The 14312-nt window shown below is 32.9% G+C and overlaps 1 protein-coding gene across 4 annotated transcripts in view; it reads left to right on the top strand.

The window, feature by feature from the left end:
- Window positions 1-14312, top strand: part of LOC114340256 (centrosomal protein of 290 kDa) — an 80784-nt gene that overhangs the window by 42347 nt on the left and 24125 nt on the right. For 2 of the 4 annotated variants that reach the window (XM_028290978.2, XM_028290975.2), the window contains exons 10-18: window positions 2962-3052; window positions 3268-3554; window positions 4789-4910; window positions 4978-5281; window positions 6249-6699; window positions 6741-6886; window positions 12981-13139; window positions 13192-13410; window positions 14020-14303. In XM_028290978.2, the coding sequence (XP_028146779.1) occupies window positions 2962-3052; window positions 3268-3554; window positions 4789-4910; window positions 4978-5281; window positions 6249-6699; window positions 6741-6886; window positions 12981-13139; window positions 13192-13410; window positions 14020-14303 (2063 nt within the window). The remainder of the gene's footprint in view (window positions 1-2961; window positions 3053-3267; window positions 3555-4788; window positions 4911-4977; window positions 5282-6248; window positions 6700-6740; window positions 6887-12980; window positions 13140-13191; window positions 13411-14019; window positions 14304-14312) is intronic. The other 2 variants (XM_028290979.2, XM_028290977.2) reach the window with 2 other exon arrangements.

The following is a 14312-nucleotide window of genomic DNA, read 5'->3' as shown; positions in this document are numbered from 1 at the left end:
TTTCTTCAGATGTTCACATATATTTTTAATTTCTTCTGTTGGTAATCTTATTGGCGAGCCTAATTTATATTGTAATTATTCTATCTTGGTTTTGGTTCAATGTTCTTGAAATTCTACTCTTTTCTCTACTAAAAGTTCTTTGAAATACTCTTCCTTGTCTTCAGGCTTTATGCTCTATCTTATGTCTTTCCTCATACCTCAGTTAGAAACCTCAGTTTCTTTCCTGAGAGTCGTTCTTCTTCTTAGAGATTTTATTTTATCTTTTATTAATTTCAAACTTAAATATTGCTGGTATAATAATTGTCTATTACATTTGATTTCTACCTCTATTTTTCTATTCCGCCAGTATTAATCCGGTCAACTTCGACATCAAAATAGTTGGCAAATAACAAAAATTGCCGGAGAGCCAAATTTTGGTGGAGAGCTAGAGTTTACCATAACAAATAAAGTTTTAAAAGTCCCATCGATCCCATGTGTGCAACAAAAGTTATTCGGGGTCAAAGGTCAAAATTTGAGAATTTTTGGATTTTTCTCGAGAACAGTAAGTTTTATCAAAAAAATATCACACCAAAGTTGTAGATCTTAACATTCTCTACAAAAACAGTCCTTACAATTTTTTCCTAAGAGTTACCATTCCCGAGATATCGCGATTTTAAAAGTTACTTTATACATTATATGCACATATAAGCCACGTATATACGTAATGTGTCACTTAAGACAAGTATCAATGCCTATTTGTGTCTCTTTTATATAATATATTATACTATTCTGAAAATATTTCTTCACAAGATGACCAGTCTAAAACTGAATTTCCTCTATCCACGTGGCCTTGAAAAGCATTTGGCTATACCATTGTTTAAAAAAGAACAGATTGTCTATTCTAAACAATGCTTACAGTATTGTCCGTAGGTCTTGTTCATATTATCTGTTTCTTTTAGTGCTAAAGGTTCAGTTCAAGTGAATATAAGTACTTCTTACAAGCATCTACTATTTAGCACTAGCAGACATTACGGGCTTACAGTGACAGTGGTATTTAACGGCTACAGTGACTCGACAAAGAATATTAAAGCTGCAGAACAACGTCGTCGAACTACAAAAACATCATCGGGTTCCGAGATTAGCTTTGATGAAAATAGAACAGTTCCAGAGAATCAACAACAATTGTTCGCTAACATTAATAATAAATCTCGTTTCATTTCCATGCTAACTGACAAATTAAGTGAAACAAGCTAAAAATGACGTAGATGTGCTTATAATTGAGACAGCAATTGAAAAATTTAAGGCAACAAACACAACAATTGTAGTTGGTGAAGATGTTGATTTGTTAGTACTGGTTATTGCAAGGACTCCAGTAGATAAAATTATTTATTTTCTGAAACCTGGAAGGGCTCAACAGCGAAAAGAGATAAATTCTTCGAAAAGTTTATCAGCTTATCCCAAATGCCAAAAGTACATTTTATTTTTACATGCGATAACCGGCTGCGACACTACGTCAGCAATGTACAGAAGGGGCAAAACGTTAGTACTTAAATTATTCGAAAAAAAAGATTTGACTGACTGCTGTAAAGTTTTTACAGAACTTGATTCCACACCGCAAACAATAATTACGGAAGGAATTCGCTTTCTTCTTGCGGTTTATGGAGCTCCAAAAAAGATTAGTTGTCTTGATAAATACCGATACTTAACTTTTGTAAAAAATACGCGAAACAAAAAACAAGTACAACTATTATGTCTTCATCCAACATCAGCATCTGCTTTTCAACATTTGTATCGAGTACATTATCAAGTTCAAACATTACTAGGCAATGAACTGAATCCAGAAGACTAGGGTTGGAAATTAATAGATAATACTCTGGAACCGATTAAAACCTTACTCCCACCTGCTCCAGAAAAACTCCTTAACACTATTTTTTGCAATTGCAAAAAAGGTTGTAGTGCCAAATGTGGATGTAAAAAAGTCGGTTTGCTGTGTTCTCTAGCGTGTACCAATTGCCAAGTTCAGTCTTGCTCAAATGTCCAGTTTAGTACAACGGAGGAAGACTCCTGTGATTTTAATTAAGAGACCAATGACTCAGTCACATTTGAACAATTTTTGAACATCCAGCAAGAGGAAGAGGAAGAAGATGAAATCGAAGAAGACTTGACTGTTGAAGTAGACTTTCAAGAATATGAATCTGATTAAAATATCTAAAGAAATCAAAACAATAGTTAACCTAATAATCAATAGCAATATCAATAATCAATATCAATAATAAGGTAATATCTAGAACTTGACCGGTATTGTTTCCTTAAATTATCCTAAAATTGTCAAAACAGTTAGTAAACTGTCCTAGTCAACTAGGAGTAGGCCTACAGGGGAAACCACGGTAAAAAAACGCGCCAGGTACACTACCTCAGGTGGTGTGGAAACGTGTGCATATCATGTATAATGTGACTCTTAGAATCGCGATATCTCAGGAACGGCAACTCTTAGGAAAAAAATAGCAAATACTATTTTTGTAGAGAATTTTAATATCTACAACTTTGGTTTAAGGTTCTTTTTTGATAAAACTTACCGTTTTCGAAAAAAATCCATAAAATCTCAAATTTTTACCTTTGACCCCGAATAACTTTTGTTGCACACATGGGATCGATGGGGACTTTTAAAACTTTATTTGTTATGGTATACCCTAGCTCTCCACCAAAATTTGGCTCTCCGGCAATTTTTGTTATTTCAAATGTCTATATAGACCGGGTTATATGGTTTATTTATTTTTGATTTTACGTAGTTATGAACTGGTATGACTCGGGAGATTCTGTATTTCTACGAGAATTTTTAAAATATTTTTGATTCGCAAAAAAGACAGGAGAAATGAAAGAAGGAAATAACACAGCTCTTTCTTTTTTGACTTTCTTCGATTATTCACATAATTATTTAATGATTATTATAAATAATTCACTCTCTTAATTATTAATATTCAGGCTCAAACATTACGTAAAAAAGTATCCCGGATTGAAGACGACAATGAATCGCTAGTCCTACAATTAAAGAAAATGGCCACAAGAGCAAGAAGTATGTATATTTTTACTTTATTCTTTATTTTTAAGATCATATATATGCTCTTTCCAAATCACACCAAAATTTTGTAACCATGTTTGATGACATCTTTCTAATAATTGTGTTTCAATGACATTTCAGATGCCTCCCTTTCATGTTGTAATTTTCATTAAATTATATACTAATATTAAAATTTAATTTGAAATGAAATAATATTATTTATCTTTTAGCCCGAAAATTAAGTCCTACCAACTTGAAACTAACCCCAGAACCACAAGAAAAATCTGACATATCCGAAGAAGACGACCCAACAGAGATAAAACTGCAACTGGAGTTAAGTGAGCAGGAAGCTTCCGTTCTTCGACACAAAGTCGAAGAACTTGAAGGAGACAATCACCGACTAAAAGCCAAAATTAAAGAATTACAAGAAAAAGCCCCATCCAAAATTACCACAAAACGTACACTATTGACTAGCGAAAAGGTTAAAGAAAATTCACTATTGAATCAGAAACTTAAGGTAGATATAACTTCAGGCATTCCTTCTTTCAGCCAACGTCTCCAGTCCTTTATATCCTGCAATTATCCATCTTTGAGGTCTCGTCTCATGGCCTCATCCACTCCATCCCCTCATGATTTTCGGGGCTTGCCTCGTTTTCTCTTTTCTATTGGGCTCCATTCCGAAATCTTTTATATCCACCTTGTATGATCTGTTCTTCTCCACGTGTCCATACCATATTAAACGTTTTTCTTCAATGTACCTTAGTATGGCTTGTTCTACTGCCATTATTCTTTTTATCTCCTCATTTCTAAGACAATGCAGTCTTGTTACTCTACAGCTTCTTTTTCTGAACTCCATTTCAATTGCTGTCATTTGGACCTGTTTCCTTTCTTTATTACCTAATTCTCTGCTCCGTAAATCATCACACTACATACCAAGCTGTTATGTATTCTCTTCTTTGTATTTCTGGTAATCTGTCTATCCCATAGCACCTTGTTTATTTTTTCATACATGTTCTTGTCTGTGCTGGTTTTCTGATTATCTCTTGCTTAATGGTTCCATTCTTTTAGCACAACAACTACAAAGAGCAAAAACCTGATTTGGCCACCTGGCTTCGCTGATACCCAGTACATCAATATTCAACCTGTTCATCTCTTGAATATTCTGCATCTTACCAGGCTAAAACAATGATTTGAACATTTCAGGCTCCAATTCTAGTGTTAAACATTCTCTCGCCTCCGTTCTTCTGACAAGGAATTCGCTGAATAACGACCTGGGAGGCCTTATCTTTTCCATCCCTGTCGGATTTTGGCTTCCGTGGACCATGATCATTAATGCCGTTGTTAGTTTCTAACACCATGATGATTTTACTAGGGATATCCATAGGCATCTTCAATGTAGTGCTTTCTACACCCTTCTGTCGTTATGATTTGGTTTCTTCCACCTTCGGGGCCGATTTCTCAGCCCCAGGACAAAAGGGTGCCCTACTATTTTCCAACTCCTCCATCCAAAGCCGTTGGTCAGAAAGAAAGAGCTGATACCAGCAATCATTCGTTGAACCACCTCTTGGTCCACGGGAGGTATTCTTTTTCCTCTACCAATCGGTAAACCTGGTTTGACAGTCTCCTATGTGCCACCTGGGGACACGCTCTCTAGGTGTTACAGGTGTTCCCGAGAGTATTTGAATTTGTATTCATTAGTCAACATTAATGTAATTTGATATTACGGTATTAAATTATAATGTTTGATTTAGGTTTTGGAGGATGAAACAAATGACATAAGGAAGAAACTCATCGAGAAAGAAAGAGACTGTGAACGTCTCCATGCCGAACTAAGTCTGACACAAAAGAGATCCAAGGGCATGCAGAAAAGCAAGTAAGTATTTATATGCTTGAATGAATACAAGATCCAGAGTACCTTAACCAAAACTCTTGGGTTGCAGATCTTTGGATCTTGATCAACAAACTTTGGATCTTCGTAGGCAACTGCAAGTAATCGAACAAGAAGCAACTGTGTTAAGGAATAAGGTCCAAACTTTGGAAGTAGAAAATGAAAAACTTGGTAACGAAAATAAAAAACTAGGATTGAAAACTGCCGTCAAAGGTATTAAATCTGACAAGAATCTTGACAAATATATCGACCAAATAGCAACACTGGAAGTGGAAATATCTGAAAAGAATGACAAAATTAAAGATTTGGAAGATTTACTAAACAAATCTGATAAAAGAGACTCTGTTTTAATAAAGGTAATTTTTTTTCTAAATATCTATAGAGAACTTATATCTTTTTATTTTGCAACGTCGCGTCGTCTTTTTTGTTTCAGCTCATATCTTCAATGAAATAGCTTTAAATTGACGACTACTTGCTCTTTCTTGCTTTTTCTTGCTCTTCGTTCAACAGTTGTTCAAAATGTTTTGTTCATCTCATTATATCCTTGTCATCGGTTAATATTGTTCCATTTTGGTCATTATTTGTTATAGCTTCTTTTCTTTATTGCTTCGTAGGTTTTTCAGTGTTGTATAAAGCAATTTTATATTTTCGTTACTGTTTTCTTCCTTTTTTCTCCGAATTGTTCAAAGCTTTTATTTTTCACATTTTTTACTATTTCTTTTAGTTTTATTCTCTGTATTTGTATATTTTATAATTTGTTGCGTTTTGTCTTATGTTTATTCTTTCCACAATATCTTCTTTTCTTTTGTTTCGATTTTTACTCTCTTATTCCTCCATTCCATGGTATCCGTTTCTCTTTCCTATTATTTCTTGTGGTCCTAAATACTAGTGTTGCTGTATATTTATCATAGCATTTCTAAATTTTTCCCATTTTTCTTTTACTATTTCTGCCATTTGCCCTTCTATGTCCATTTCTTTCTCTAACTTCTCCTTCCTTATATCTGATTTTCGTTGTTTCTTCCCTTGGTTTATGTAGGTATTTTAATTATTTTCTCGTACTTCTTATTCTTGTCTTTTGTGCTATTTATTTCTGTTCCTTGGCTGTTAAATGTAGTTTCCAGTAGACAGTGATCACTGCCTATTTCATAGCTTCTTCTCACCCTTACGTCTCTTATCCAGCTCTTCTCTGTTTTTTTCACTATAGTCAATAATATTGATTGTTCGTTTCTTGACATGAATTCTCTGGTGATCTTCTTTATCTTTTCGTGTTGGAACACTGCCACTGCAATAAATAATATTTACTAAAATGAGAAACTGTTTTAGGGTGATTTTAAGAAATTTAGTCAAAGAACCCCTAAGAAAATTTCTGCTCTGACTTCCAAGGACCAAATGAAGACCATGGTCAGCGATTTAGAAAAAGAAATAGGAGAAATTCTTCAAGTACTGAAAACTAATGAAAACGAAAAAATTAAATTGGAAGAAGAAGTTAATTCCAAGGTAAAGAAATCTACCACGGAATTAGAAGAACTGAACAAAAAAGTTAATTCGTTGGTAAAAGAACGCGACGAAGAAAGACTAAAAGCTAGTAAAATCAATGTGGAAAAGGAAGAATTAAATAAAACAATAAGTAAATTGAAAGATTCTGTTGATAAAGCTTCGAACGAAAAATCTAATTTACAAACTGAAGTAGATAAGCTAGTTAAAGACAAACTAAAATTAAATAATGACAAGAAATCTTTAGACGAAGAAATATCCAAGCTACAAGCTACTCTAAGTAAGTATTATTATAATAAGTTAAATTAAAAATTTATTTAGTATTTCATCTTTTAGAATCATCGGCTGCCAGGCAGAGTGAGATAACTAGTCTTACCCAAAAAGCGAATTCTCTGGAACAGTCCCTAGAGACAAAGGACAAAGAAATTAAGAAACTTAAAGATGATTACAATAAAGTCACAAGTGAGGTCAGTACTTTTTTCTTTGTTCGTTAACTTCAACGTAGACATAAACAAAATAAGTTATATTTCGTATAATACAGGGTGAGTCATGAGGAACTGTACATACTCCTATCTCGTATAGAGGCTCCTATGGGGAATAACAAATGACCATTAAAAAGTGTCTGCTCCCATTGTTTAATAATATACAGGGTGAGTTTCGCATTTTGACAGAAATTTGTATTCGCCATAATTTTTGAACGGTCACATCGATGTGTCTCTTATGTTGGTCAATCGTTACACTATTACCACCTTATCAACTGATTTAGTCAAACTAGAAAAAAATCAGGCCCGGCTTCAAAAAAATTAGTTCGTTTGGGTCTTAAAAAAAATTTCACCCTGTATACGCTTTTTGAAAACTATAATATGAATTTTATAAATTAGACAAATAAGCAATTAAAATGACATATTTATTTTTTTCCCCACACGATTACTTAATTTTTTATAAAAAAATCAAATTTGACTATGAATTAAAAGTTTGGTAAAGTGAACCATAGATTAAAAAAAATAACTTTTATTACAAAAATTAATTTTTTTTGAACAAATATTTAATTTATGTTACCACCTAATCAACTGATTTATACAAACTAGAAAAAAATGAGGCCCGGATTTAAAAAATTAGTTCATTTTAGTCTTAGAAAAAACTGTATGCGCTTTTTAAAAACTCTAATATGAATTTTACAAATTATACAAATAGGCAATTAAAATGGCATATTTATTTTTTTCCCCACACGATTACTTAATTTTTTTATAAAAAAATCAAATTTGACTATGAATAATTAAAAGTTTGGTAAAGTGAACCATATTTACTAGAAACCAGATTAAAAAAAAATAACTTTTATTACAAAAATTAATTTTTTTTGGACAAATATTTAATTTATGTTACCACCCAATCACCTGATGTATTCAAACTAGAAAAAAATCAGGCCCGGATTTAAAAAATTAGTTCGTTTTGGTCTTAGAAAAAATTTCACCCTGTATACGCTTTTTGAAAACTCTAGTATGAATTTTACAAATAAGACAAATAGGTAATTAAAATGGCGTATTTATTTTTCCCTACACGTTTACTTTTTTTTTATTAAAAAATCAAATTTGTCAAAATCGGAATTTTACCATAAAAATAAAAAAAATTAAACAACGTTTTTCTTAAAATTAAAAGTTTCCAGATTTTTTTTCTATACCACGTCTAGATCTAAAACCCATAACACTTCTCTTTGGACTCTATAGTTTAACATAGACATGATCAAATAGATAAATTTTAAATTTTTCACTTAATTTTTGCGATTTAACTTTGCAATTAACGAATATGCACCTTTCATTTTTAAAAATTCATAACTTTTATGAGAAGAAGACTGAAAGTCTATAACAATTTTCATAGTCTTCACAATGGTAAGAGATATGTGCTGTAAAAATTTCAGAAAAAAATATTAAACTGTAACAGAGTTGTAGCGAGTTAAACCGTGATTTCATTTTTTTTTTCATTTTTAGGTTAAAATTCCGATTTGAAACATGTCATTTTAATTGCCTATTTGTCTAATTTGTAAAATTCATATTAGACTTTTCAAAAAGCTTATACAGGGTGAAATTTTTTCTAAGACCCAAACGAACTAATTTTTTTGAAGCCGGACCTGATTTTTTTCTAGTTTGAATAAATTAGTTGATTAGGTGGTAATAGTGTAACGATTGACCAAAATAAGAGACACATCGATCTGACCGTTCAACAATTATGACGAATACAAATTTCTGTCAAAATGCGAAACTCGCCCTGTATATTATTAAAAAATGGGAGCAGACACTTTTTAATGGTCATTTGTTATTCCCCATAGGAGCCTCTATACGAGGTAGGAGTTTGTACAGTTCCTCATGACTCACCCTGTATATACCAAGGATTTCCACAGGTTTCACCGTATTCCTTCCCTCAACCGTTCTCTCCAGTTCTTTCTGTTTTGTCACTCCCCCACCTGTAGATTTCTTCTTTATACTTATTGCTTGGCCACTTCATCCCTGAAAGATCTTCGGGGTCTGCCTCTCTTCCTTTTTCCTATCGGGCTCCACTCTGTTATTCTGTTTATCCAACGTTTTTTGTCTGCTCTTCTGACATGTCCGTACCAGGTTAATCTCTTCTATTCTATGTAATCTATTATATCTGAGTTCATTCCCATTCTTTTCTTAATCTCTATGTTATTTATTCTATCTCTTCTTGTTATTTTGCAGCTTCTCTTTAGGAATTCCATCTCTGTTGCTCTTATTTTGTTTTTGGGTGTTCTTATCCCACAGTACCGGGTTAAATTTTTCATATACAGTTTCTTGTTTGTGCTAGTCTATTTTTTTTCTTCAGTTGTTCCTTTGTTTGATATTATGAAACCTAAATGCTTGTACTCGTATTTTCCTTTAATGTGTTTACCTTCGTCTATTTCCAGCTGTTTTATTTTTATATTCTCTGTTGTTAGGTATTCAGTTTTATTTAGATTTAATTCCATTCCATCATCACTCTCTTTGCCTTATCTCTATGCGGGGTCGGCTTTCCTAATTGCATTTCTCCACACAATTCTATCTTGGGTCATATCAATGTTAATCCCCTTTACCAACATGTCCTGCCTTATCGTCTCCCCCAGGTCTTCTTTGATCTTCCTCTTCTACTCCTTCCAGGAATCTGCACTTCAGCTATTCTTCGTATTGGGTGATTAACGTGTCGACGTTGAACATGACCAAACCATCATCTATGCTATCTCATTTTGGCATCAATTGGTGCCTCACCTAGACTTCCCCTAATATACTCATTTCTAATTTTATCCTTCTTTGTCACTCCACTCATCCATCTAAGCATGCTCATTTCCGCCACATACATTCGTTGTTCCTCTTTCTTTTTCACTGCCCAACATTTAGTTCCGTACATCATAGCCGGTCTTATGGCTGTTTTATATAATTTTCCCTTCAGTTTCATTGGAATTTTTCTGTCACACAACACACCACTCGCTTCTTTACACTCCATCTATTTCTCCATTACTATGTAATACCGATCCTAGGTACTTAAAACTATTGCTTTTCACAATCATTTCACCATCCAAAGATACCATTTTATTTGTAGTAACTCCATCTTTAAATGAACATTACAAATACTCTGTTTTTGTCCTACTAAGTTTTAAACCTTTTTCCTCCAGAGCTTGTCTCCACTGTTCCAGTTTTTGTTCTAAGTCTCTTTCACTATGTCCTACTAACACTACATCATCAGCATACATAAGGCACCATGGAATGCTACCCTGTAGTTTCGCTGTTATCTGGTCCAAAACTAATGAGAATAAATAAGGACTAAGCACCGAGCCTTGGTGCAATCCTACTTTCACTTGAAATTTATCAGTCTCTCCCACACCTGTCCTAACACTAGTCGTTACTCCCTTATACATATCTCTCACAATCTTTACATATTCGCCAGGGACTCCTTTCTTATTGAGTGCCCATCACAAAATCTCTCGAGGAACTCTATCATATGCTTTCTCAAGATCAATGAATACCATATGAGCGTTGGTCTCTTTATTCCTGTATTTTTCCATCAGTTGCCTTACAATGAAAATTGCATCTTTTATTGATCTGCCCTGGATAAAGCCAAATTGATTATCGGATATTTCGGTTTCTTCACGTATCCATCTATCAATTACTCTCTTCCATATTTTCATGGTGTGGCTAACAGTGGCGACGCGTGACTTTTTCTAAAGTGTTACCAAAACCAGAAGTATTTTATAAATATTTTTATATATATAGTGTTCCCATACATCAAAGTTTGTCCGACTAGACACCGTGAATTTTCAGCTTGCTATTAATCAACTTTTTTTTGGTACCTGCGATCCAGGTCTATTATAAAAATAGATGAAATACAGAAATAAAATTAAAAAATTAAAAATTTAAGTAACTATATAAAGTATCTACAAACTAAAAACATATTTGTTGTTTTTAGGTAAAATATGTATTATATCACCTTTATACTTTATTAAAAAATCCAAATTGTATAATTAGTATACTAATCAGTACATTCATTTGTCATTTTTAGCCTAAAATATTAAATAATTTTTATTTTATTGATTATACACTACAATGTACTGTATAATCAATATTATTATATGTCATATAATAATGTTGTTGTTAATTAATATATTTCGACAAGTACTTAAAATCGATTAATATGATTTATATAGGATAAAAAGGTATAGATATGTTATCTGTATAGTAAGCAAGTAGAGTTACAAGTTATAAACTAATAATTATTAATAATGCATATTATGCAATAATCGAATCCAAAGGGCCGCTACGGTTAACTAACCGGAGTTTAATCGAGAAAATACCGGCCCTAAGAATAACAGACTTCATAAATGGAATTATAATTATTACCTATAATTATAATAATAATTAAAATTGCATTTATTAAGTCTGATATTCTTACGGTCGGTATTTTCTGTCCCGATTAGCTAACCGGAACATAAAGTACCTACCGGCCCTTACCTAGCCGTGTCACCAAATTAAAATTTGGTAACACGAATACTAATCCACAGCGGCTTAAGAGCCATCGTGCCCGCAAAATTTTTAGAGACGATCCAGTCCTCTGACCGATACAAAGATCCTAATCGTTGCCACTCACAGAAGTGGTAAATAACGGCGCGGCGCACGGTAAGTAAAGGGCACAGTATAAAGAGGGAACCTCTATATACTGTGGTAAGGGCGTATTATAATAACGTGCAACCGATTTTACATAAACTCGCTGATATTTTCGTGCTTCTAGTTGGCTATTTTACTGAATTAGGTAGATACTATTAACAAATATTTCTATTTTTTAAAAATATAAATGGAATTATTTGATAGTAGTCATAAAATATTTATTTGCAAATTTTAACTGTTACCAATGGTAACAATGGTTACATGGACGCTTCGCCAGTGGTGGCTAAGTAGTTTTATAGTCCTGTAGTTTGTACATTGTTGTATGTCTCCCTTGTTTTTGTAGACAGGTACTAATATACTGCTTCTCCATTCGTCTGGCATTTGTCCAACTTCCATAATTCTATTAAATAGTCAACTGCTAGTCAACTTATTCCTGTCTCTTCATACTTCCCCAGGAATATCATCTGGTCCGACTGCTTTTCCTTTCTTTATTTTTTGAAGCGCTTGAGCCACTTCCTCGTTTGTTATTCTGGTAAACTGGTAACCATTGCTGTTACTGTCTCCGTTAACTCCACAGACTGTCTGTCAAATTCTTCATTTAATAAACTGTCAAAATACTTTCTTCATCCCTTTTTGACATCCTTTTCGTGAATTAGTATTTTATTATTTTCATCTCGGATACATCTAATCTGATTAAAATCTCTTGCTTTCTTTGCTTCCTGTTTGGCTATTTTATATATCTTTGCTTCGCCTTCCCTGGTATCAAGTTGATCGTATAGGTTTGAATACGCTTCTGCTTTAGCTTTTGCTACTGCTACTTTCGCTTCCTTTTTGGCGACCATATAGTTTTGAAGATCTATGTTCGATCTGGTTTCTTGCCACGTTTTATATAATTTTCCCCTCTCTTTTATTTTTCCTTGTACTTCATTTGACCACCACCAAGTCTCTTTATTCTCAAACTTCTTTCCTGACGTTTTCCCAAGTATTTCAATTAATATTGGCCATTTTTCTCCAAGTTTTGTTAGGGCTTCCTTTCATGTTCCATTTTTAATTAAATTCCATTCCATTCCAAGATTTAATTCCATTCCATTCTTTGTATATTCCTGTTCCAGTTTTCTCATCATAAAGCTGAGGTCATCTTCGTCTTGTGCGATCATTATTTAGTGGTTAGCAAAACTTACGGTATATAGATATTCATTTCTTACTGGTATACCCATTCCTTCGAACTTTCTTTTCCATTGTTTCAGGATTTTTTCCAGAAATATTTTTAATAGGAGATGTGGAGCAATCGTATAGTAGCCACTTTGTCGTCTTAAATAATGGACTCCATATTGTATTGTCCGTTTTGATAGCTACTTTGTTATTCTTGTAGAGTGGATATACTTGTGTAATTCATTATAAAATTTTAAAATTTTAGATAGAAAAAGAAAGAGCGAAATTGAAAACATTAGAAAATGACCAACTGAAATGGGAAGAAGAGAAGAAGAAATTGAATCGCAAAATTGAAACATTAACAACCAAAATCAATGGTTTGGAATCTACTATTCAACAAAAAGATAAATTAGTCAAACAACTGGTAAAATAAATCATGTCAGATTTTTGATTTGCAGTAAAAAATTTGTTTTCAGGAAACTAGTCTAGAGAGAGAAAAGGAACTGGTAACCAAGGCCAACAGAAGAGGAGGAGAACTTGAAAGCAAAGAAATCAATAAACTCAAAGAAGAATTGGAGAGTTCAAGCAAGTCCAATAAGAGCTTAGAAGAAAAGCTAGCCAAGAGTCAATTAGAAAATAAAAATGGAAAGCTGGAGAACGAAAAGAAAATTAAACAAATGGAAATTGATCTACAAGTAAATTTTGTCTCAAAGGACACCGCACACATTTTATGGAAAATATAATGTCACTCAAATTCAATAAAATTTACATGAATAGATTCGTCTCGAATTTACGATCATTTCATATCATTGCGCCAACTCTTAATTTTGATTAATAACGGCGCAAATTGTAATTAAAGTTTATTGAAATCATTTTTTGAAGTCCATAAAAATGTCATTCATAATTTCTATTTGTCTAAGTGTTATTAAAAATAGCTTAAACCCAGCATTAGCTAAGCTGATTAGAGCTTAAGCCGTTGTCATTTATTATCTATAAGAAGAATACCCGTAGAAGATTTATGGAGCGTCGAATTATAAAATCTCTTTTCCCTTTGTATCTTATGTACAAATCCCTTTGATTTTAGATTTATTTATATAAATGTACGCCTGTATCAAGAAAAATTGAGAGTTGGCGCAATGATATAAAATGGCCGTAGTTTCGAGATGAATCTATTCATGTAAATTTTATTGAATTTGATTGACATATTTTCCATAGGATTTGTGCGGTGTCCTTTTAAAGTATCTTTAAAGTAGTTTTAAAGTATTTCGGTTATATTTGCTAAAACTATCATGCTTTAATTTTAGAATGAAAGAAAAAAACTTGAAGTCCTTAAGACTAACAACGAGAAAGAACAGAGGAATAGAGAACTGGAGCTAACAGCATTAAGGGAGAAAATCAGAAAACTGGAATTAAACACATCTAGCTCACCCGAAATTACAACCCTGCAAAAATCGATTGCGGACTTGGAAACTAAAATTACTAAGGAAGTAAGAAAGTATGATGAACTGACGGCTAAATATGAAATATTAGAAGAGGAACATGTTATTACTAAAGCAAAATTAGTAATGGAGAAAGAAACATTAGAATCGTAAGTACA

This window comes from Diabrotica virgifera, chromosome 10 (genome assembly GCF_917563875.1).
Source record: "Diabrotica virgifera virgifera chromosome 10, PGI_DIABVI_V3a".
NCBI classification, from domain to species: Eukaryota; Metazoa; Arthropoda; class Insecta; order Coleoptera; family Chrysomelidae; genus Diabrotica; species Diabrotica virgifera.
This window is presented reverse-complemented; position numbering and strand designations above follow the sequence as displayed.